Source organism: Oncorhynchus nerka, linkage group LG14 (assembly GCF_034236695.1).
Source record: "Oncorhynchus nerka isolate Pitt River linkage group LG14, Oner_Uvic_2.0, whole genome shotgun sequence".
Taxonomy (NCBI): domain Eukaryota; kingdom Metazoa; phylum Chordata; class Actinopteri; order Salmoniformes; family Salmonidae; genus Oncorhynchus; species Oncorhynchus nerka.
In genome coordinates this window covers 38,990,727-39,017,240 of record NC_088409.1, presented here as the reverse complement: position 1 = coordinate 39,017,240, position 26,514 = coordinate 38,990,727, and the positions used below count along the sequence as shown (strand labels likewise).

Below are 26,514 nucleotides of genomic sequence, written 5' to 3'. Positions count from 1 at the left end.
ATGGTCTGTTTCTCATATAGACCAATCATGCTGCCGGAGGGAACCGAGCCGACAAACTGTACTCTGTGTTGCTGGACTGTGACCAACAAGATTTTGATGGTAGTTTTTATGGTCATCTTGATTTTTGCTATCTTGTTCGGCAACTCGGTGACATTAGCCGTACTGTGCGGGACTAAGCACTTTCATACGCCCCAGGGATATCTGAAAGCGTCGCTAGCGGTGGCTGACTTGGCGGTAGGGATATTTGTGGTGCCAGTCTCCGTTTACGCAGAGGTGTCGCTTATGTTGAACATCTCCGCGCCAGAATGGATCGTGAACAATTCACAAGCAACAACTTTTCACCCGTGCAATTTAATTGGCCCCATTTTCGCTGGCTGCACCTTTGTGTCCATTACGACTATATTTTTCCTTACTATCGAACGGAGCATCGCGGTTTTGAGGCCGTTGCACAAGGAATCAGTCATTACGCGCAAACGGACCACTATCCTCATACTCTTCTCATGGATGGGAAGTTTCTTTCTGGCTGTGTCTCCGATGATTTTCAGCAATGAAATTGCCCTCGAATATAACCTATGTAGTAGAATGTGCAATTACGCACTGGGCACAATCGACACGTTTCCTTCCCAGGCATGGAACATTCTCCTGCTCTTTCCCGCGTTTGATTTCACACTCCTTGGTGGAACCGTGGTGATAAATATAATTTCATTGTCTAGCATACGCCAGAACTCAAAGCAGAGAAAACATCTGGCTGAAAGCGAAAGCGGCTCCAAACCCACTTTCTCCGATATCAAGGCTGCCAAAACGATAGGGACCTTAACGCTGGCTTTTACGTTATCCTTCACCCCCATTGCTGTCTTTGTCGTGGGAAATGTTATTGGAAACGAATGGTGCAACTTTTCGCTTTTTGCTTTTTGGATACTGACTACGAATAGCTGTTGGAATGTTATAATATACAGTGTGAGAGACCAGAAGTTTAGGCTGCGCGCGCACAAGCTTCTGATTCCTTCCCAAATCAAGAATGTCTCCAAGACCTCAAAAACGGTGGACATTTTGTCTTAATCCCATTTTGACATTTCTGTACATGTCGAAATGACGGATTTATGATAATGGTACCAAAGACAATGTAATAACGAAATCAAAGCAGCCTACAGAGAAATGCTAGGCTATAGTATCTATGTGATCGATGCTTTACGCCCACACCTGTTAGGGCAGGGATCATCAACTAGGTTCAGCACGCAGGCAGATTTTTTGGTCAAGGTGCAGGAACATAATTACAAATAATGTGTCGACTACAAATTTACCGCATGAAGCCCAAATAGATCACTTGGAGCTGATTGACTATAACAATAATTTCAAACATTGGTTACATTTGTTTACGATCACATACACGGAGTATACCAAACATTAGGAAAACCAATGCTTCCCACAGTGTCAAATTGGCTGGATGTATTTGGGTGGCGGACTATTCTTGATTCACAAGGGAAACTGTTAAACGTGAATAACCCAGCAGCATTGCGGTTCTTGACACAAACCGGTGCGCCTGGCAACTACTTCCATAACTCGTTCAAAGGCACTTACATTTTTTGTCTTGCCCATTCACCCTCTGAATGGCACACATACACAATCCATGTCTCAAGGTTTACAAATCCTTATTGAACGAGTCTCCCCTTTATATACACTAATTGAAGTGGATTTAACACAGTGACATCAATAAGCGATCATAGCTTTCACCTAGATTTACCTGGTCTGTCTATGTCATGGAAAGAGGTGTTCTTAATGTTTTGTCTACTCAGTGTATATTTCTCCGATTTTTGGAATACTTCAGAACAGACACCAAACATTCAAATCACTTGGAGCTGATTTGCCGGTGTTTTCCTAGTATTTTATGTCCAAAAATAAAAAATAAAATGACATCATAAAAGCATAACACGTTTTCAAATATGATGGTATAGCAGCTGTGTCTTAGGTTATGTCATGTTCAGTGCACACTTAGCCATTATGTGAAATGATTGTTTTTAGTCAGCAATACTTGTCAACGTGTAAACTGTGTGTACTACACTTGCTCAAATATGTGGTATTATTGACACAATGTGTTCGCTGACTATTAAAAATACATGTGTTTTTTGTTACAAATACAATTTATGGAGCCTTTTCATATGGGTGGAAGTTGCACTTTCTATTAACACCATAATCACAGACCGGAGCTACACCTCACCTCACTCTGATAGGCTACTTTGGGGTAGAGCGGCGTGTGAGGGCGCAGAGGGTCAATCTCAACATTAACAAAAACATGGCAGCATATGAATTTGTTTTGTGCAGAAATTATAATAGTTGGTTATTAAAATGGTAGCCTGAAAGGAATGAATACGATGATGATGAAGATGTGTAATGCGTATGTTCTATTATAGGTTTCCTATAGGCAGGCCGAAGTGTCCACCATTGTCAATCTGATTACGCACACACCCACTCGTACGCGCACGCACAAACACACAGGGAGAAAATATTCAAACGTTGCCAGTGATAATCTTGAGCAGAGTTGGAATTTTTCTAAAACGGTCTTAAATTTCGTTTTGGGGATTACGGCTCCGCGGAGCTGCAATCATGAGTTTCTTCTCTGATATCCAGCCTTGCGCTTGCCACTCTTTTTCGTGGCGACTGACCATTCACATGAGAACCATCGCGCAATTTAAAATGCTCTTAATGTTAATTTCTCTACCATTTCTCTATGTCTGGGACCTTTTATTTCAGCTCATGAAACATGGGAACAACACTTTACATGTTGCCTTTATATTTTTGGCTACAATGTGGTTTTAGAGAATATGTGCACAACATTTGAGGTACATTTTTTTGTGTATGGAAAATGTCTGGGATCTTTTATTTCAGCTCATGAAACATGGGAACAACACTTTACATGTTGCCTTTATATTTTTTTGTTACAACGTCGTTTTATCAAATTTGTCAGTAAGTCCAATCGGCCTCACCTGTGGGATCGTCTGAGACCAGCCATCCAGACAGCTGATGGAACTGAGGAGTATTTCTGTCTGTAATAAAGGCCATTTGTGGGGAAAAACTCAATCTGATTGGCTGGGCTTGGTTCCCCATTGGGTGGGTCTGACTCCCAAATGGGTGGGCCTATCCCCTCCCAGGCGCCAGCCATGACAAATGCCTTTGGACTCTCTTAGATTAAGGTCAATCTTATTCACTCAGCTGAAGAAAGGATCCTTATTCCCATCATTTGAGCCCTGCTCAGTCATGTGAAATCTATAGATTAGGGCCTCATTTATTTATTTCCATTGACAGATTTCCTTATTTGAACTGTAACTAGGTCAAATCATTGAAATCGTTGCATGTTGTGTTTATATTTTTGTTCAGTATACTGTATATCCTGTTTCTTCTCAGAATTACATATGTTACTAAGGCATCTGGACCAATGGTGAAGGTGACAAAGAGAGACTGCAATACATGTACATACACATGGGGAGGTTGACATGTGTACGTCACCGCAGAGAGAGGGAGAGAGAGAGAGTGACTGCACTGCAATACATGTACATACACATGGGGAGGTTGACATGTGTACGTCACCGCAGAGAGAGAGAGAGCGACTGCACTGCAATACATGCACACACTCTTTCTTTCTCTCACACACCACACACACACACATACACACATTGAAGTTACATACAGTCCTCTTTAGAAAGACACAATAGTTCTACTGAAATAACCTTTGATTATGGGTCTCTCAGTAGCTAACAGGCAACACGGCGCTGACATACCTCAGACTTCATTTGTGGCATTATTACCTTTGCTGTTTACATGAAAAGGCTCATGTTTACGTCACTTCAATAAATAGCTTTTAAACTGTAAAGTGCAAAACAAATGATGGGAATAAGGATCCTTTCTTCAGCTGAGTGAATAAGATTGACCTTAATATAAGAGAGTCCAAAGGCATTTGTCTTCCCTCTCTCATGTCATTATTTTGTTTTCCACTCTTCCTTCATTATCCATGGCTATAACTAGCTTAACTAACTAGCCTAACCATCATGAGCTTCATGCTGATACTGGAAAAATAAGAACAAATTGGTTATCAAGAAGTAGCCTCTAAAGTGATTATAGCAGGCCATAGCAGGCTTCTACATTATTCACACAACAGCTAAAAAGGGTAACAGTTCAAAAGTAAAACTTGAGCTTTCTGTCAAGCACTTTCACAGCCTATCACATACAGTGTTACAATGGGGTGAAGTCCACAACAATTATGTGAAAAATAGGCATACTAGGTGACAAAAATAAATTAGCAGAACGCAGAGCCATTTTCATTACACTCATAACCGCGGAGCAGACGAAAGGAGCTCATCCAGTATTTCCATTTCTTAATTTTCTTAATTTGACACTCCTAAATGACAAAACACTATCAGCTTTAAGAGACTTAGTGTATGTGTCCAGTGCTTATAAAAAACAATGTACTATATTTCCCCATGTTTCTCTCTATTTACTAACGTAATTGCCTCTAGATATGAACATCTGAGAAGCAAGATGCCATGACTAAAGGGTGTAAGTTGATGTTGCTGTCTTTCTCAGCAAGTAGTTATGAAATATGAATGATATTGATTCGGTTGCCCCCTTTTTGACGTGTTTGATTTAGCATGCGGTCTCCTTCAGCGTTACTTACAGTATATTCAGCAGACGGTTGTTGTGATTGTCATTTCTATCTTGTAGGCTACATCAAGTCCAAGTGTTTCCAACCAGTAAACCACGCAACAGTAGAACTTCATGAAATACCCAAGTTCTCTGAATAAACCCATACAACCTTGAGGTTCTTATGTAACATCACAGTAATGACATAGAATAATATCTACAATAGGTTGCCATGGAAAATAATAGAAGAGGGGAAGTTGCTTTAAGAAGTACATCAAATCTATGGCTAAAAAGATTGTAGTGTTTGTTCGGTGCATGTGGGAGGGCCTTTCAGGTGGTTTAAGAGTTAGTCCTTTACAGCTCCTCTGTAAACATCTATTGTGGGGGAACCAGGGAGTATTAAGTACTTCCCAGAGATACATTTTGTAATCTCCATAAAAACCGAACGCCTAAATGAATCGAAACCCGGAACAGTGTTTCCAGCAGGATAAGTCAGAAATATAATTCTTATGCTACATAACACTCTAGGATTCATGTACTCATAAAAATGCTGTTTACAGAAGGAGACCAGATGTATTAAACTGCATTCATTTAAATATGTCTAGGGCCTGAGTATGCAGTTTATTTGGACCTGCTTGAAGCAACAGAAGTCCTGTGACTGGTATGGGTGACATAGTCATTATCTCTACCTGCCAGTCATTTCAAAGGATAAAATGTGAATAGTGGACTTGACATGAGAGAAATGATAAACTCAGTTTATTCCATGATCTATTCCCAGTATACTCTTCTCTGATGATTTCCCCTCTTGTCTCATTATACAACCCTGCTGAGGGAATGTGGCTGTAAAAAAGGCCTTCAATCTGATGTTGGCATGAACCTATCTGGCATGAATCTGGATCAGTCACAAAAATTCCAATTAGCTAACCAGTCTGCCCCCACGCACAGGGCAGGAGCCATTGTGCATCTTTTCAAGTTGGTAAGCATCAGGAGCCTCCCTACTCACCCACCACTTCCTTTGAAGAAGTTGAACAGAACAGCAGGAGTTGTTTTCGAGTTACTCCTCCTAACTCCTTGTTCCTCACACTTTTCCTCACACTTTTCATTTCCTATCAGACACATTCTCAACTTCGGTTTCAACAGTCACAATAGATCCTCCAGAATTATTGAACTGTCTGTGTTTCTGGGTGTGACTGGGCATACAGTGGGGCAAAAAAGTATTTAGTCAGCCACCAATTGTGCATGTTGTCCCACTTAAAAATATGAGAGAGGCCTGTAATTTTCATCATAGGTACACTTGAACTATGACAGACAAAATGAGAAAAGAAAATCCAGAAAATCACATTGTAGGATTTTTAATGAATTTCTTTGCAAATTATGGTGGAAAGTAAGTATTTGGTCACCTACAAACAAGCTAGATTTCTGGCTCTCACAGACCTGTAACTTCTGTTTAAGAGGCTCCTCTGTCCTCCACTCGTTACCTGTATTAATGGCACCTGTTTGAACTTGTTATCAGTATAAAAGACACCTGTCCACAACCTCAAACAGTCACACTCAAAACTCTACTATGGCCAAGACCAAAGAGCTGTCAAAGGACACCAGAAACAAAATTGTAGACCTGCACCAGGCTGGGAAGACTGAATCTGCAATAGGTAAGTAGCTTGGTTTGAAGAAATCAACTGTGGAAGCAATTATTAGGAACTGGATGACATACAAGACCACTGATAATCTCCCTCGATCTGGGGCTCCACGCAAGATCTCACCCTGTGGGGTCAAAATGATCACAAGAACGGTGAGCAAAAATCCCAGAAGCACACGGGGGGACCTAGTGAATGACCTGCAGAGAGCTGGGACCAAAGTAACAAAGCCTACCATCAGTAACACACTACGCCGCCAGGGACTCAAATCCTGCAGTGCCAGACGTGTCCCCCTGCTTAAGCCAGTACATGTCCAGGCCCGTCTGAAGTTTGCTAGAGCGCATTTGGATGATCCAGAAGAAGATTGGGAGAATGTCATATGGTCAGATGAAACCAAAATATAACTTTTTGGTAAAAACTCAACTCGTCGTGTTTGGAGGACAAAGAATGCTGAGTTGCATCCAAAGAACACCATACCTACTGTGGAGCATGGGGGTGGAAACATCATGCTTTGGGGCTGTTTTTCTGCAAAGGGACCAGGAAGACTGATCCGTGTAAAGTAAAGAATGAATGGGGCCATATATCGTGAGATTTTGAGTGAAAACCTCCTTCCATCAGCAAGGGCATTGAAGATGAAATGTGGCTGGGTCTTTCAGCATGACAATGATCCCAAACACACCGCCCGGGCAACGAAGAAGTGGCTTCGTAAGAAGCATTTCAAGGTCCTGGAGTGGCCTAGCCAGTCTCCAGATCTCAACCCCATATAAAATCTTTGGAGGGAGTTGAAAGTCTGTGTTGCCCAGCAACAGCCCCAAAACATCACTGCTCTAGAGGAGATCTGCATGGAGGAATGGGCCAAAATACCAGCAACAGTGTGTGAAAACCTTGTGAAGACTTACAGAAAACATTTGACCTCTGTCATTGCCAACAAAGGGTATATAACAAAGTATTGAGATAAACTTTTGTTATTGACCAAATACTTATTTTCCACCATAATTTGCAAATAAATTCATTAAAAATCCTACAATGTGATTTTCTGGATTTTTTTCCTTCTCATTTTGTCTGTCATAGTTGAAGTGTACCTATGATGAAAATTACAGGCCTCTCATCTTTTTAAGTGGGAGAACTTGCACAATTGGTGGCTGACTAAATACTTTTTTTGCCCCACTGTATGTTCATATACAGAGGTGGCATGCCCATAGGGGGCACAGATTTGTCCTGTTTAAAAAAAAAAAAAATGTAAGTGTTGTTTTTCTGTAATACTACTAGCATTTTATGAAGTTGGCTTAAGCTAGCCCAGATTGGAAACCTATCTGCCAACCTCATAATAGCTACCAAAAAGCCATTTCATGCTATCAATCAAGTTACAGTAGCTTGTCCAACTACAGGTAACTGCCAAAAATAAAGGAAACACTAACATAAAATGTTTTAATAAGGTGTTGGGCCACCACAAGCCAGAACAGCTTAAATGCACCTTGGCATAGATTCTAAGTGTTCTGGAACTCTATTGGAGGGACGCGACACCATTCTACCACGAGAAATTTCATCATTTGGTGTTTTGTTGATTGTGGTGGAAAACGCTGTCTCAGGCACCACTCCAGAATCTCCCATAAGTTTTCAGTTGGGTTGAGATCTGGTGACTGAGACCGCCATGACATATGGTTTACATCGTTTTCATGCTCATCAAACCATTCAGTGACCACTTGTGCCCTGTGGATGGGGGCATTGTGATCCTATTGGGGCAGAGCCATGGTAGCCAAAATAATAGTGAAAATAATGGCCTGCCCAGCATTTTTATACATGACCCTAAGCATGATGGAATGTTAATTACTTAATTAACTTAGGAACCACACATGTGGAAGCACCGGCTTTCAATATATTTTGTATTTCTCATTAACTCAAGTGTTTCCATTATTTTGGCAGTTACCTGTATTTTAGCTGGCATGCCTGCTGGCAAGGTTGGTCGACTTTAGAAAAGCAAGCAACTACTAAATGTACTGGATAAGACTCATATTCTTTTCAATCTTTTACCCAGATTTTAGCAGAGATGCAGGGAAGCATATTAAGTTTCTTTAAAAAAAAGAACCACCAGTCAGGAGGATAGACAGCTCAAGAGGTAAATAGCAAATGGTGGTCACACCAGATACTGACTGATTTTCTGATCCACGCCCCTACTTTTTTAAAAGGTATCTGTGACCAATCAATGCATATCTGTATTCCCAGTCATCTAATGACCTAATGAATTTATTTTCATTAGGTCGTAATCTAATTTAGATGAACTGTAACACAGTAAAATCTTTGAAATTGTTCCATGTTGCATTTATATTTTTGTTTGGTACAGAACGGATCAAGTGCTGGGAGGGACCTATATTTCCTGCAATATGGAATTAGTAGGCTTTTGACTACAGGGAACCTTGTCAAGTCACATAGGGTTCAGCACACAATTTAAATTTAATCTCAATATGTTGTGCATCACAGCAATTTATTTAGCTTGACAATCCCATTAAATGCAATTCTGCATTTAGACACTAAATGGTTATATAAAAGTAAAATTGGCATCATGTTGATGCAATTAAGTTGTACATCTAAACCACAGGTCAACATCTCTTGGATTAGTGTGCCTATAGTACTTAGAATAACAATCAACATCTTTACCAATTGACACAATTTATCAGTCTTGGAAGGATGAGCAGTTTTCCACAGCAACAGATCATAATACGACCTATTAATGATGCTTGATCATTAGCATTCTAGTTGGGGGCTTGATGACTCATACCTGGTTCATGCTCTCCTCCTTTGAAGTATAACAGGACCAGATGCTTTGTACCAGCAGCAGTGCCACTACACCAATCGTTCTAGATTCACACAGTTCAGTTAGCCTTGAACCACCCCACTGACATTCTAGCAATACTTAGTAAGACAAGAAAAGTGGAATCTACTGGAAGAAACATCTTTCCTAAGCATATTATAGGTCACCCTTCAGACTGCAAGTCACTTTTCAACAAAGTCATCATTCCTACATTATTAAACAAACTGTTTTCAAGAGGCATCGGCACAATGCAGGAAGTCAAATGGCGAGGTGACAATCAAGTTGGTTTAATTCTGATCCACTGGGCACACACTGGTTGAATAAATGTGTGTATAAAACGAAATGACGCTGAACCAATGTGGAATAGAACACTTTGGATGATACCAAAAGAGACAGTAGTAGTAGTAGTAGTACTACTATAGAGAACTGACTGGCCATCACACACCATATTTGGCCATCACATGCTGGCATCTTGGTTCAAAAGAAAAGGTGCATTTGATTTGAGTTCTGCCTGTGTGCATGTTATTTTATTTTGGCCATCACAGGCTTGGCGACGAAAAATCGATAAATTGTGACAATGCTCGCTCATCTTGGGTGAAGGTATAAACCAACATATCAAACATCCTTTGATCCTAGGTCTCTTCTAGCCTCTTTCTCCCTCTCACTGTCTCTCCCTTTGGAAGTACAAGGCCCTTCTCATCAAAACATGGCACTTGTCCAGGACTTCACTGGATTGCTTCCAGTGAATGATACCAACTTCATTTTATCAGTAGTCCATTGACTGCATCAAGATTTCCATGGTAGAATGAAACATCGATATAACGAATGGCCACAGGGATTTGCATAAATGAGAAACAGCCTTAAGGGGACAGAAGTAGCACAGAGGGTTGCTTGGGAACATAGAACCCAATGAATCCCTGGAATGCAACAGCTCTCTGCATCATTGAGACCAGCCAGAAAAAAGTGATGGGAGGACTTTCCCTTCTGTTAAGGGCAGAAGAGCTAGGGTAGCCTAGTCTGAAGAGGTCATCGTCAGGGTCTGGAACACACTGACTGTAATGATTCACAACAGGGAGGACAATACATAATTTATCATAAATAAAACTACCCTGGGTGAACGACCTGGCCCTCTCTGTGACGTTCTTTAAGGTGAAGCCTTAGAGTTTCCTGCTTTTGAGGAATAAAACCTAAACGTATATAAACTGTTCAAAATGGCCCTTTTCTTTTCAACTCCACAACCTGGCATCTGGTCCAGATCAAAACAATCAACTGGAGGCAGAAATTCTCTGGTAAACTAAGCACTATGCTAATTACACACTTGCATCCTACTTTGGCTATAAACGGTTGTCAGGAGCAACAGTACCATATAATTTTGTGCTGGTAAAAAGCTATGTTGTGAATGTATACAGCCTGTTCCACAAATATGACAGTGATAATTACACTTAAGTCATGTAAAAAGCTCTAGATTTTATTTAAATGTCATCATAATTCACAATGACATACACTACTGTTATTATGGTTGTGACATCTTTATTTAAGCTTTAAAAAGGAGAGAAAACACAGACCAACATGGCTACACGATTTATTACTGAAAATACTCAATATATCAGGGCATCAGTTCAGTCTCCAGTACTGTAGTTATTGCTTTACAATAATCTCTGTCTGTGGTCCTCAGCTGTCTAGTCTACAACAGGGAATAACACAGGTGAACTGGTTTAGATGGCAGAGGCATGTTTTAGATCAGAATCCTTTTCTGGGGAGTGTTGACGTCATAGATGGAGGAGTCTCTTGAAATCCACTGTTGTAGATAGGTCTCCTTAGAAACCAACATACGAGAGCGGGACTTTGGGAAACCGGATGTTTAAACCTGGTATAAATTACAATAGGGCAAACGATAAGGTCCCACCATACAGGTCAATAGGTCTTCTTCCAGGAGCGAATATAAAGCTGGATGGGGATCAGTGGGTTTCTTTTCTGTAGGCTGGGATGGAACACATCAAAGTCTACCCGCCGCACCCTTTGAAGGTAGTCCTCCAGCACCACCTAGAACAGCAGCCAGAAAGAGGGAAACAGCATCAACACACTGTGTGTCAGTCCTTATTCTCTACATGTGGTAGCTAGTGTGAGCATTATCGGAGCTCAGGAAAGTGCTTCCTCTTTGCCCTAGACGCATTGTGACCATCCACCCTTCAAAACATAAAACACACGATGCGGGGCATTTGTCTACCTCAAATTCTTCACCGTGGCGTCATTCTCAAGGCTCTGGTTAATATGCCCTGCCCTTCCTTTATTGCCCTCTTTCATGCCCCTTCTCTGTGGGAATCAGACTGCTTTTGAGAGTGCCAGTGGTAAGAGCCCATAATGCAGTCCCTTGGTGGTCTGTCTGGTGCGATTAAATTGGAGCATTAAAAAGGTCTGTCTGGCCAACTGATGGGGAGCGTGCTGTGATGGAAGGGAGGGATAGGCTAGACAGCCATGTCAGGATATTGGGAGGTGGTTGAGGAGGAGAAAGGATCGTTCAACAGATGCTGCTGCTCCTCCTTACCTAGATGAACCTGATTGGAGGATTAATGAAAAAAATAATAATAATCGAATGATAAGAGAACGAAGTGAAACTAACACAAAGACCTGGTCTCTTCCCTGGTGCCAAGACTAAAGAAGCCCCATAGATCAGTTCACGAGTCTTGTCTTTGGTCAACGCTTTACAAAATATGACCCTTTTCAAGATGTTACGTCAGTCACAGTGACCACAACCTAACCCAATAAATGCTAATCCTTCTTATAATAATAACAACAACCCACCGTTTGGAGGAAGGCAGGGAAAGCAGAAGCTGGTATGTTCTTGCTGAATGATCTGGCCTGTGGAGACAAAGGTTCAAACTGAGTAAAATGACCAACACAGGCTAATAAAGCTATAATCTGTTTTTATAACAGATGAAGGTCTGTAGACATACAAAATCAATGACGCGCATATAAAACACCAGTAGTAGCTACTTAATTTCGGACTGCTTCTCTTTTCAATCCCTTTTTTGTACAAACTCAAAACTAAAAAAAAACTCAAAGCTCACAATAAAACAAAGTTACAAGTATCACCAACGTTAATTGATTAAGTACACTACCGTTCAAAAGTTTGGGGTCACTCAAATGTCCTTGTTTTCATGGAAAACAGACTTGAAATTAGTTGCAAAATGAATAGGAAATAGTCAAGACGTTGAGGTTATAAAGGTTGAGGATATAAAGGTATAAATAATTATTTTTAATTTAAATAATAAATTGTGTCCTTCAAACTTTGCTTTCAACAAAGAATTCTCGATTGCAGCAATTACAGCCTTGCAAACATTTGGCATTCACAGCGTTGTACGAGATCTTCAGGTTCTTGGCAATTTCTCCCATGGAATAGCCTTCATTTCTCAGAACAAGAATAGACTGACTAGTTTCAGAAGAAAGTCCTTTGTTTCTGGCCATTTTGAGCCTGTAATTCACATATGTCAGAGTCAAGGCCCGCGGGCCACATCCGGCCCGCAAGAAGGTTTTTTACGGCCCCTGGGATGATCTTGATTTATTATTAGAACCGGCCCGCAGCAAGCCGGCAGCCCGCAGATCTTTTACACGCACCAATACTACATTTCCCACAATGCAAAGGTGACGCACCGAGCAGTAGGCTGCTTCATTTCAATATTTATTGGCACAGCAGTCGTCAGCATCACAGTAAAATTAACTTTCAGATACCCATCAAAAATGGCAAAACGGAAGGTGGATACTGAGAACCGGGGGTTTCAAACAAGGTGGGAGTCGGAGTATATGTTCACGAAGGTAGCTGGAAAACCTGTGTGTCTTCTGTGTGGAGAAAGTGTGGCGGTACTGAAAGAGTATAATCTGAGACGACATTATGAAACGAAACACGCGGACAAAAACAAGAATATGGACATGTAAAGGGAACAAAGGCTACAAAAGGCAGAGGAATTAAAACGAGGCCTCAAATCTCGACAGGCTCTGTTCAAAAGCCAAATCACAAGGCCAGGCTGCTGTCAAGGCCAGTTTTATTTTGGCAGAAGAGATCGCTAAATCAGCCCGGCCATTTACGGATGGGGATTTCATCAAAAACTGCATGATTAAAGTTTGTGACGAAGTTTGCCCAGAAAAAGGCAACTCTTTTTAAATGTGAGTCTGAGCAGAAACACCATTGCCGAGAGAGTAGACCAGTTGTCCATCAATCTAAAAGAGCAGCTTGTGAAAAAGGGAAAAGATTTTATTGCATATTCCTTGGCTGTGGATGAGAGCACCGACATTTCTGACATTGCCCAGTTGTCAATTTTCATCCGCGGAGTGGACTCCAACCTAAGCGTGACAGAGGAGTTTTTGGCTTTACGTCCTATGCATGGCACAACTACGGGGCATGATTTGTATGAAGAGGTGTCAAGATGTGTAAATGAGATGGAGCTGCCTTGGGAAAACTCGTGGGTTTGACAACCGACGGAGCACCTGCGATGTGTGGACACAGGAGCGGACTGGTGGCGAAGATACGGGAAAAGATGCAAGAGGAAAACGCGACAGGTGAGCTGACAGCTTATCATTGTATCATACACCAGGAAGCGTTGTGCGGTAAAGCCTTGAAAATGGAGCATGTAATGAGCATCATCACGCGCACAGTTAACTTTATCAGAGCCAAAGGTTTGAATCACCGCCAGTTCAAGGCATTTCTGACGGAGTTAGAAACGGAGCATGGTGATTTGCCTTATCACACAGAGGTGCGATGGCTAAGCCAGGGAAAGGTGCTTCAAAGATGTTTCGAGCTTCGTGAGGAGATTTGTCTGTTCTTGGACAGCAAAGGGAAAGACACAACACAACTCCGAGACGAAATGTTTCTGTGTGAAATGGCTTTTCTGTGTGACATTACGAGTCATCTGAATGCAATAAACTTGCAGCTGCAGGGTCGGGATCGTGTCATCTCTGATATGTACAGTACAGTGAAGGCATTTAAAACCAAACTGACTCTGTGGGAGACGCAGATGCGGAAAGAAAATTTGAGCCACTTTCCCAGCTGCCAGACCATGAAAGAGAAGCTCTCTACCAGTGCGTTCCCGAGCACACAGTTGGCTGATAAAATAGGTATGCTTGCCGCTGACTTTCGACGCCGATTTGCTGACTTTGAAGCACAAAAAGCAGGTTGGAACTGCTCGGTAACCCATTTGCTGTTGACGTGGAAAGCTCACCACCAAACCTCCAAATGGAGTTGATTGACCTCAATGCAATGATGCACTGAGGGCAAAATATGCGGCAGTGGGTGCTGCGGAGTTCGCCCGTTTCCTCCCGGCACAATGCCCCAGCTGCGCATCCAGGCTGCTCAAACGTTGTCTATGTTTGGCAGCACATACCTGTGTGAACAACTGTTTTCTTTGATGAACCTGAACAAAACATCACACAGAAGTCGACTTACTGCTGAACACCTCCACTCAATTCTGAGGATTTCTTCAGCTCAGAGCCTTACCCCGAACATTGATGAACTTGTGGAAAAGATGGGACACCACCAAGTATCACCCTCAACCTCAAACAAGTGAACATTACTGTGCAATCACATATTTAGAGTTTTTACTCAGTTCAAGTTTAAAAGTTAAAATTTAATATTTGTTTTCACTGCATGTTACTTCTCCTTAAACAAAGTGTTGTTTTTGATTAATAGATTTTTGCACTTTATTTTTTTGTATTTCAATCCAATTATATTTTTAAAATATTTCAGTTGAGTGGATGATAGAAAATTGCTATTATTGTTTTTTCTTTGAAGTAAATTTAGCCCACTTTTGCTAAAATAGAAAATATAGTCTACTGATGGTGCCTTGAATACCGGTTTCTTTCATTTAATGTTCATGTTATGGGGATATTTATATAAAGGAAATTTGTCTTTTGTGTCTGTTGAAAATTAAAGATTACTGACAGAGCCATAAGAAAATATTGCTTTATTTATCTGATCATATTGTAATATATTTGTTAGGTTTTCAGTAGGTTCAATTAGGTTCACTAGACTATATGCGTCATTTAAACATTTTTCAATGAACATTCGAACAGTCCGGCCCTCGTCTTGTAGCTGATTTTTTTATTTGGCCCTCCGTCCATTTGACTTTGACACCCCTGCTGTAATTGAACCCACAAATGCTGATGATCCAGATACTCATGTAGTCTAAAGGCCAGTTTTATTGCTTCTTTAATCAGAACAGTTTTCAGCTGTGCTAACAATTGCAAAAGGGTTTTCTAATGATCAATTAGCCTTTTAAAATGATACTTAGATTAGCTAACACAACGTGCCATTGGAACACAGGAGTGATGGTTGCTGATAATGGGCCTCTGTACGCATATGTAGATATTCCATTAAACAAATCTGCCGTTTCCAGCTACAATAGTCATTTACAACATTAACAATGTCTACACTGTATTTCTGATCAATTTGATGTTCTTTTAAAATGGACAAAAAAGTAGCTTTTCTTTCATAAACAAGGACATTTCTAAGTGACCCCAAACTTTTGAATGGTAGTGTGTGTGTCGTACGGGAAAAAACGCATTGTAGTAACCATTAGAGAAAACGACTGATCCCACATGAGAACACAGTCAGAGCCCTCCATTTTTTTTTTTTTTACCAGGACTGGATGAAAATGTAATTGAATCAAATCTTATTGAAGACTGGGGTTTTTAAAGCAGTAAAACTGTTCAGCAAGAACAGCCCATCAAATAACATTGGAGGAACACTGTCCTAATTTCATAAGGGTACGTACGTGTTGTAGGTGTACGTGGGCTTGGCTGGCAATGTCATATACCACGTCTCTCACATTCTGTTCCCGGCTTCCTCGGATGAAGTCCTCCTGGGAGGCTCTGTGCTGGTGGTGACACACACCTTTGTTCACACCACTTATTCACACAGGAGAGATTTGTTCCTTCAAACCACTAATCTAGCCGAGCGAACCAATTGCTCATGCTGAGAGCATATGGCCTCTAAATGGGGCGAATAAAGTGAAGCTCCCGATAATGATCTTCATTATTCACGGCATGTATAGCTATTGTCAGATCTCAGTTCTTTCTCCTTTAAACTGTTGGCCTCAGGTCAGCCCCCTGATAGACAGAAGTTGTTTAGAAACTGAGTAGAAGTCGGATGATTTGACTGCAAAAAAAAAAAAAAATATATATATATATATATATATATATATATATATATATATATAAAAAAATGGGTAATCTGAATCTTATTACACAAATAAGGGAGTTTAGTTTGATATAGTTTAACAATAATATGAGGACAAGGAGTTTTGTATTGCCCAAAAACACAAGGCAGTCGGTGTCTGTAGACATGCTGCTACACATGTTAGCTTGACAAACTAAACAATCAAGTCAGGGAACTTCAATACTATTTGAATGCAATGAAGCTTGGTATTGCAAGTTATTAGCTCGGCTAGAAGCTGTTGTCAAGCAATGGGAGCAACAACAAAGCACAAACATACAGAGGGTCCAATGCCAAAGCCTGTATAAATGTAACATCACCACAGACAAGAGGCTGCAGTAGTTAAACCCCTGGACACCAACAGTCCCTTCTGCTTCCGACCAGAGCAATTAACTTATGACCGGATGAAAATAATTGGGAAATTGCAAAGCACTCACTGTCCCTTAATGACACAGAAAGTGGAGAAAACCCACCAGGCTTTAGCGAGCTTTAATGTGGGGGTGAATCATAGATGGACTGTAGGGGGAAACTCTGGGAGCTTCAATTGTGCTCAGAACTAGACCTTTATGATGTTACAATAGCGCCCCCAGGTGCCAAAACAATAGTGATAGGCAAATGACCTGGAGGCCTCCACAAACCTGACGAGGTCACTAATGTCACACTCACTGGACTAGTAGCGGTAAAAACATCTCCTGATGTCACATCATAAACCAGCTGCACACAGTCCTCTGTCACTCCAGCTGTGGCTCAGAGGCCTTGTCGACAGATGGATCAGACAAAGCTGTGAATTTGACTTGTAACTACAGCCAGTGCATTTGTCATGGGGCTTCATTATAACTGTGCCTCTGGCATACTTCATTTGAGGTAGTGACACACTCCCTCACTGTGTTGATAATGCCAAACCGGTCTAGCAGGAATATCATGTGACATAAAGGCCTGAGATAGATCAGGAATGGCATCCATCTGTACCAAACGTCACTAGCAGGAGTGTCATCATTTTGATACCTCTGCTGCAGATATGGTCACTCACCAGCATGCAGATGTCCATAGGTAGGTAGACTTTGCGTCTGCTGCTGTTGTAGGGCGTGGCTCTTAGGCACATCACGATCCCCTGGGCCTTACCAATATGGCTGGCAGCATGATCAGCATGGACATCTTTCACACCTGGACAAAAACACCACACACAAAGGGAATCAGAGAAGGCAGAAAATAACTAAAAGTTAAAACATTGCACCCCTTTTTTAAAACTTTTTTTTAACTATTGTATTAAATACACTTTGTCTAGGTACAAGAAGAATTTGTCTTCTAGTTTACCTCAAACATAGTTACTGTTTTTGATTGACTAGGGCCATGCTAAAACCTTAAGCAGACACTGTTCTCTTGTATACATCATTTATCACAACAATGAAGTGCACACACTTTGATATTAATAACTGGGAAATGCTTTCATGCTGAGTGCCCAGTACTTGAAACAGGTTGAGGCTTTGAGTCAGATGTCTCTTCTAGTCAATTAGACTGGAACAAGTGTGACAGGTTCCTTTGCAGAGGGGGACAATATAATGACATTCCACAAAAGAACATGCAAATGATTGACAGAAACGCAGGTACTTGCGATGCAGAAATGCCACTTAATTAATCGCGCAAGTGAATACAGCTGGACCTTCTTCTAAGTCTCCCTCTCAAGTCATAAAACAATCTGCATAAGTAATCATTATTTTGTATTCAAGGCATTCAGGAAAGTATACAGACCCCTTGATTTGCCACATTTTGTTACGTTACAGCCTTATTCTAAAATTGATTAAATTGTTGTTTTTTCCTCAATCTACACACAATACCCCATACTGATAAAGCAAATAAAGGTTTTCAGAAATGTTTGATGTAAATGTAATATTTCATAAGTATTCAGACCCTTTACGCAGTACTTTGTTGAAGAACCTTTGGCAGCGATTACAGCCTCGAGTCTATTTGGGTATGACACTACAAGCTTGGCACACCTGTATTTGGGAAGTTTCTCCCATTCCTCTCTGCAGATCCTCTCAAGCTCTGTCAGGTTGGATGGGGAGCATTGCTGCACAGCTCTTTTCAGGTCTCTCCAGAGATGTTCAATCGGGTTCAAGTCTAGGCTCTGGCCGAGCCACAAGGACATTCGGAGCCTTGTCCCGAAGCCACTCCTGCGTTGTCTTGGCTGTGTGCTTGGGGTCATTGTCCTGTTGGAAGGTGAACCGTCACCCCAGTCTAAGGTGCCGAGTACTCTGGAGCAGGTCTTCATCAAGGATCTCTGCACTTTGCTCCATTCATCTTCCCTTCGATCCTGACTAGTCTCCCAGTCCTTGACACAGAAAACCTCCCCGTAGGGATTTTGTCCAGGTTTCCTCCAGACGTAACGCTTGGCATTCATACCAAAGAGTTCAATCTTAGTTTCATCAGAACAGAGAATCTTGATTCTCATGGTCTGAGAGTCTTTAGGTGCCTTCTGGCAAACTCCAAGCGAGCTGTCATGTGCCTTCTGATGAGCGGCTTCCGTCTGGCCACTCTACCATAAAGGCCCGATTGGTGGAGTGCTGTAGAGATGGTTGTCCTTCTAAAAGGTTCTCCCATCTCCACAGATGAACTCTGGAGCTCTGTCAGAGTGACCATCGGGTTCTTGGTCACCTCCCTGACCAAGACCCTTTTCCCCGATTGCTCAGTTTGGCTGGGAGGCCAGCCCTAGGAAGAGCCTCGGTGGTTCCAAACTTCTTCCATTTAAGAATGATGGAGGCCACTGTGTTCTTAGGGACTTTCAATGCTGCAGAAGTGTTTGGTACCGTTCCCCATATCTGTGCCATGTCACAATCACGTGTCGGAGCTCTACAGACAATTTTGCTCTGACATGCATTGTCAACTGTGGGACCTTATATAGACAGGTGTCTGCCTTTCCAAATCATGTCCAATCAATTGAATTTACCACAGGTGGACTCTAATCAAGTTGGAGAAACATCTCAAGGATGATCAATGGAAACAGGATGACCCTGAGCTCAATTTCACCTCTCATAGCAAAGAGTCTGAATATTTATCTAAATAAGGTATTTCTGTTTATTTGTTTTTATAAATATGGACGTTTTCACTGTCATTATCTGTGTAGATTGAGGAGGAACATTTTTATTTAATGCATTTTAAAATAAGGCTGTAAAGTAACATGTGGAAATAGTTAAGGGGTCTGAAAACTTTCAGAATGCACTGTACATCCACAATATAATGTGACTGTTCCTGTCAGGATTCTTCCAAATAGGGAAGGAGCAGAGTCATAATGGGGCGGCAGGATAGCCTAGTGGTTAGAGCGTTGGACTAGTAACCGAAAGGTTGCAAGTTCAAATCCTCGAGCTGACAAGGTACAAATCTGTCGTTCTGCCCCTGAACAGGCAGTTAACCCACTGTTCCTAGGCCGTCATTGAAAATAAGAATTTGTTCTTAACTGACTTGCCTAGTTAAATAAAGGTTTAAAACATTTTTTAATTAAAAATAATCAGTCATTCAATTCATGTAGAGGGGAAATTATGGGTAGTTTCTGTTGTCCAGCCTTTCAACAAAAATCTACTGGAGATCAGTGGCTATATTGATTCATTCTGATGGCATTTTCAAAGTGCAATTATGCATAGAGCGCTCTGTAACACCATGGCGGACATGGTATCATTAAACAAGGCACAATTAAAGTTCCCGGCAATGTTCCAGTCGGTGGCTGCAATTCTCATCTTTATCATTTTAGTCAATGTGCTGCATTGGCAAGCACGATCCTCATCATTTCTAAAAGAGGTACTTGAACACTGGGAAGTTAATTGTGAATATAAATTCGATGTCTCCCCCCTCTCGGGAACAGAACAATGCACATGCTGTACACTCTTCAGTCAGTGGAGTCAAGCACAAAACACACATACACCTGCTCACCTAAACTCTCCAGAAGAAGGTACAGTAGTGAGGACTGGGTATTCTCTGAATAGGCCTCCAACTCCTGGAGGTTTCTATAAGCTCTGTCTTCCATGTCTTTCTCCTGTTGGCAACAATAGAGACATATATCAAATAAATGAAACGGAACTAGAATTGAACCCACACAAATCCATGACCTAAAATGCAACATTTGCTTACTCTCTCAGAGATGATCCTAAGCATCCACCTCTTTGTCAGGTAGTGTTTCTTCACCGCCTGCAAAAGGAGATATTTGAAGATGTTTAAAACAGTAAACATCAAATACATTGGAAAAGCTGTTTAATGCTATGCATCAAATACAATGTATTTATAAAGCCCTTCTTACATCAGCTGATATCTCAAAGTGCTGTACAGAAACCCAGCCTAAAACCCCAAACAGCAAGCAATGCAGGTGTAGAAGCACGGTGGCTAGGAAAAACTCCCTAGAAAGGCCAGAACCTAGGAAGAAACCAGGCTATATGCAAAGTCCAAACGATATACAGTCGACTGTAATAGCCGCAGTTGAAAATCCAGCACTGAAAATGAAAACAGAAGACGTCTACTCCAGACAGACCCTCCATAGTTCTGCACTGACAGGCTGCACTGGGGGGTCGTCCCTGTAGATCTCCTCCACTGTAGTCTTCCAGAACTGCATCCGCATCAGACCTATAGTCTTCTGGGAAACAGAGTCCTTCACCTTGGAGAGAAACAAAAAACAAGGGTTTTCTCAATCCCTTTCAGAAGACTTCATTGAATGAGTTTAAACTGTTAGGCATATAGAGTTTCACAAAAAATGTATTGCTTTACTAGATCCTTCCCTCACTGTTATCCATGTTCATATCTAGGTCTATAGGTTGATGTGTTATTCTAGACATAACAGCATTATCTTCAATAGCAGGATGCCTGAACATCAACACGTAGCTCTGGACAAGTATTGGACATACAGTGGGGCAAAAAAGTATTTAGTCAGCCACCAATTGTGCAAGTTCTCCCACTTAAAAAGATGAGAGAGGCCTGTAATTTTCATCATAGGTACACTTCAACTATGACAGACAAAATGAGAAGAAAATAAATACAGAAATTCACATTGTAGGATTTTTAATGAATTTATTTGCAAATTATGGTGGAAAATAAGTATTTGGTCAATAACAAAAGTTTATCTCAATACTTTGTTACATACCCTTTGTTGGCAATGACAGAGGTAAAACGTTTTCTGTAAGTCTTCACAAGGTTTTCACACACTGTTGCTGGTATTTTGGCCCATTCCTCCATTCAGATCTCCTCTAGAGCAGTGACGTTTTGGGGCTGTTGCTGGGCAACACGGACTTTCAACTCCCTCCAAAGATTTTATATGGGGTTGAGATCTGGAGACTGGCTAGGCCACTCCAGCACCTTGAAATGCTTCTTACGAAGCCACTCCTTCGTTGCCCAGGCGGTGTGTTTGGGATCATTGTCATGCTGAAAGACCCAGCTACGTTTCATCTTCAATGCCCTTGCTGATGGAAGGAGATTTTCACTCAAAATCTCACGATACATGGCCCCATTCATTCTTTCCTTTACACGGATCAGGCGTCCTGGTCCCTTTGCAGAAAAACAGCCCCAAAGCATGATGTTGCCACCCCCATGCTTCACAGTAGGTATGGTGTTCTTTGGTTGCAACTCAGCACTCTTTGTCCTCCAAACACGACGACTTGAGTCTATTTTTGTTTCATCGGACCATATGACATTCTCCCAATCTTCTTCTGGACCATCCAAATGCTCTCTAGCAAACTTCAGACGGGCCTGGACATGTACTGGCTTAAGCAGGGGGACACGTCTGGCACTGCAGGATTTGAGTCCCTGGCGGCGTAGTGTGTTACTGATGGTAGGCTTTGTTACTTTGGTCCCAGCTCTCTGCAGGTCATTCACTAGGTCCCCCCGTGTGGTTCTAGGATTTTTGCTCACCGTTCTTGTGATCATTTTGACCCCACGGGGTGAGTTCTTGCGTGGAGCCCCAGATCGAGGGAGATTATCAGTGGTCTTGTATGTCTTCCATTTCCTAATAATTGCTCCCACAGTTGATTTCTTCAAACCAAGCTGCTTACCTATTGCAGATTCAGTCTTCCCAGCCTGTTGCAGGTCTACAATTTTGTTTCTGGTGTCCTTTGACAGCTATTTGGTCTTGGCCATAGTGGAGTTTGGAGTGTGACTGTTTGAGGTTGTGGACAGGTGTCTTTTATACTGATAACAAGTTCAAACAGGTGCCATTAATACAGGTAACGAGTGGAGGACAGAGGAGCCTCTTAAAGAAGAAGTTACAGGTCTGTGAGAGCCAGAAATCTTGCTTGTTTGTAGGTGACCAAATACTTATTTTCCACCATAATGTGCAAATAAATTCATTAAAAATCCTACAATGTGATTTTCTGGATTTTTTTCCCCCTCATTTTGTCTGTCATAGTTGAAGTGTACCTATGATGAAAATTACAGGCCTCTCATCTTTTTTAAGTGGGAGAACTTGCACAATTGATGGCTGACTAAATACTTTTTTGCCCCACTGTATGACCACCCCATTGAGGATTATAGTATCATCATTTCCAATATATGCATATACAGTGGGGAGAACAAGTATTTTATACACTGCTGATTTAGCAGGTTTTCCTACTTACAAAGCATGTAGAGGTCTGTCATTTTTATCATCGGTACACTTCAACTGTGAGAGACGGAATCTAAAACAAAAGTCCAGAAAATCACATTTGTATGATTTTTAAGTAATTAATTTGCATTTTATTGCATGACATAAGTATTTGATCACCTACCAACCAGTAAGAATTCCGGCTCTCACAGACCTGTTAGTTTTTCTTTAAGAAGCCCTCCTGTTCTCCACTCATTACCTGTATTAACTGCACCTGTTTGAACTCGTTACCTGTATAAAAGACACCTGTCCACACACTCAATCAAACAGACTCCAACTTTTCCACAATGGCCAAGACCAGAGAGCTATGTAAGGACATCAGGGATACAATTGTAGACCTGCACAAGGCTGGGATGGGCTACAGGACAATAGGCAAGCAGTTTGGTGAGAAGGCAACAACTGTTGGCGCAATTATTAGAAAATGGAAGAAGTTCAAGAAGACGGTCAATCATCCTCGGTCTGGGGCTCCATGCAAGATCTCACCTCGTGGGGCATCAATGATCACGAGGAAGGTGAGGGATCAGCCCAGAACTACACGGCAGGACCTGGTCAATGACCTGAAGAGAGCTGGGACCACAGTCTCAAAGAAAACCATTAGTAACACACTACGCCGTCATGGATTAAAATCCTGCAGTTCACGCAAGCTCCCCCTGCTCAAGCCAGCGCAGGTCCAGCCCCATCTGAAGTTTGCCAATGACCATCTGGATGATCCAGAGGAGGAATGGGAGAAGGTCATGTGGTCTGATGAGACAAAAAGAGCTTTTTGGTCTAAACTCCACTCGCCGTGTTTGGAGGAAGAAAAAGGATGAGTACAACCCCAAGAACACCATCCAACCGTGAAGCATGGAGGTGGAAACATAATTCTTTGGGGATGCTTTTCTGCAAAGGGGACAGGACGACTGCACCGTATTGAGGGGAGGATGGATGGGGCCATGTATCGCGAGATCTTGGCCAACAACCTCCTTCCTTCAGTAAGAGCATTGAAGATGGGTCGTGGCTGGGTCTTCCAGCATGACAACTACGCGAAACACACAGCCAGGGCAACTAAGGAGTAGCTCCATAAGAAGCATTTCAAGGTCCTGGAGTGGCCTCGCCAGTCTCCAGACCTGAACCCAATAGAAAATCTTTGGAGGGAGCTGAAAGTCCGTATTGCCCAGCGACAGCCCCGAAACCTGAAGGATCTGGAGAAGGTCTGTATGGAGGAGTGGGCCAAAATCCCTGCTGCAGTGTGTGCAAACCTGGTCAAGAACTACAGGAAACGTATGATCTCTGTAATTGCAAACAAAGGTTTCTGTACCAAATATTAAGTTCTGCTTTTCTGATGTATCAAATACTTATGTCATGCAATAAAATGCAAATGAATTACTTAAAAATCATACAAATGTGATTTTCTGGATTTTTGTTTTAGATTCCGTCTCTCACAGTTGAAGTGTACCTATGATAAAAAATGCTTTGTAAGTAGGAAAACCTGCAAAATCAGTGTATCAAATACTTGTTCTCCCCACTGTATATTCATACAGCGCCTTCAGAAAGTATTCACACCCCTCAACTCTTTACATATTTTGTGTTACAGCTTGAATTTAAAATGGATTAAATTGAGATTTTTTGGTCACTGGCCTACACACAATACCCCATAATGTCAAAGTGGAATTATGTTTTTCTAAACGTTTACAAATGAATACAAAATCTGAAATGTATTGAGTCAATAAGCATTCAACCCATTTTATGGCAAGCCAAAATAAGTTCAGGGTTAAAAATGTATTAAACAAGTCACATAATAAGTTGCATGGACTCACTGTGTGCAATAAGTGTTTAACATGATTTTTGAATGACTACCTCATCTCTGTACCACACACATACAGATAATTGTAAGGTTCCTTAGTCAAGCAGTGAATTTCAAACACAGATTCAACCACAAAGACCGGGGAGGTTTTCCAATGCCTCGCAAAGAAGGGCACCTATTGGTAGATGGCAAAAAAAAATTAAAAGCAGACATTGAAAATCCTTTTGAGCATGGTGAATTTATTACACTTTGGATGGTGTATCAATACACCCAGTCACTAGAAAGATACAGGTGTCCTTCCTAACTCCGTTGCCAGAGAGGACGTAAATCGCTCAGGGATTTCACCATGAGGCCAATGGTGACTAAAACCATTACAGAGTTTAATGGCTGTGATAGGAGAAAATGGAGGATGGATCAACAACATTGTAGTTACTCCACAATACTAACCTAATTGACAAGAGTGAAACAAAGGAAGCCTGTACAGAATAAATATATTCCAAAACAGGCATCCTGTTTGCAATAAGGCACTAAAGTAAAACTGCAAAAAATGTGGCAAAGAAATTACCCTTATGTCCTGAATAAAAAGTGTTATATTTGGGGCATATTTAACACAACACGTCACGGAGTTCCACTCTTCATATTTGCAAGCATGTTGGTGGCTGCGTCCAGGTGTTCAAAGCTCTTAGAGACTTACCCAGAAAGACTGGGTTGTAGTCGCTGCCAAAGGTGCTTCTACAAACTATTGACTCAGGGGTGTGAATACTTATGTAAACGAGATATTTCTGTATTTAATTTTAAATGCATTTGAAAAAAATATTTTCCCTTTGTCATTATGAAGTATTGTGTTACGATGAGTGATATTTAAATATTTAAAAAATATTCTCTGTGGGCTGGAAGCCTGCTAATATTCCATTTTGAATTCAGGCTGTAACACAAAATGTGGAACAAGTCAAGGGTACTCAGTACTGAGCTTGCTGGAATACCTGCCTGAGCCAGCTCGACATTGAAGGCCCTCAGGGCCAGTGAGGAGCGTCGGGCATCCTCAGGGAGAAGCAGGGAAGACACAAAACCGTCATAGTCCCGAGACCTGGGGAAACAAGGCAGTGAACACAGGCAAGTTCATCAAAACAAGTCAAGTGTAATGCTAGTGGTGGACTATCTTCTTCACAATGAAAACATTGGATGCAGTAACACACGTAACAAAAACAAACAACTAGTCAGGGTTGGGGTCAATTCAGTATATACACTGAAAGTCCAATTCTCTTCAAAGCATTTCATTGAGGAACATTTGGACAATGTAGCCAGTCACAGAGGGCCCATGCAATTTGTGCATAGAAGGATGCTTGCAAGTCATACCATTTAGAGCCATATTTAACTAACTAACAAATTGGCTTGCTTACCTCACAATATCGATACAGTATTTTTCGTTGTGCTGCGACTCTATAGTCGAGTTTGTTGAAGCTCGTAGACATTTCACTTCTGTAGGTCGTTGAATGCAAATAGCGTGTGGCAATATCTTTCTTTGGAGTGAGTGAAACACCGAACATTTGGTGGTTAATAATCCATGCTTTGCACTAATGCCAGATGCCATGTTGACAACATACCCTTCAACTTTCACCCTTACCTTGTGTCGCAACAAAAGGCTTCCTCCCTATTTAATTTGTGTTCCGCTTTCTGTATTTTTAAATACAGAACACTCGTTTTAGGTCAAGTATTTGTCTCAAGTTAGTTAATTATTGGTTAACTTTGCTAATTTAGCGAACAATATGTAGCAGCTACAACTGTGCATTTCAGTGTAATTTATAGTGGACGTTTTCAGCAGGCAAAGTAAACAGAACATCA

The 26,514-nt window shown here is 41.4% G+C and overlaps 2 protein-coding genes across 3 annotated transcripts; one reads left to right on the top strand and one right to left on the bottom strand.

Annotated features, from left to right (window-relative positions):
- LOC135574983 (trace amine-associated receptor 7c-like) lies at nt 1-2,094 on the top strand. The gene has a single exon (XM_065027121.1). It carries the CDS (start codon nt 1-3, stop codon nt 1,057-1,059), a length of 1,059 nt encoding a protein of 352 aa, XP_064883193.1. The 3' UTR covers nt 1,060-2,094.
- An 8,428-nt stretch (nt 2,095-10,522) lies between these two features.
- Nucleotides 10,523-26,347, bottom strand: ndufaf6 (NADH:ubiquinone oxidoreductase complex assembly factor 6). 2 transcript variants are annotated; one of them, XM_029679577.2, is made up of 9 exons: nt 26,073-26,347; nt 25,660-25,759; nt 20,793-20,915; nt 20,399-20,455; nt 20,201-20,303; nt 17,310-17,443; nt 15,840-15,941; nt 11,878-11,934; nt 10,523-11,118 (listed from the first exon to the last, which is right to left on the bottom strand). In XM_029679577.2, exons 1-9 carry the CDS (start codon nt 26,261-26,263, stop codon nt 10,990-10,992), a joined length of 996 nt encoding a protein of 331 aa, XP_029535437.1. In that variant the 5' UTR covers nt 26,264-26,347; the 3' UTR covers nt 10,523-10,989. The 2 variants fall into 2 exon arrangements, with proteins under 2 accessions (XP_029535437.1, XP_029535438.1); XM_029679578.2 differs by lacking the exon at nt 26,073-26,347 and having other exon boundaries at nt 25,656-25,758.
- Between the last annotated feature and the right edge of the window lie 167 nt (nt 26,348-26,514).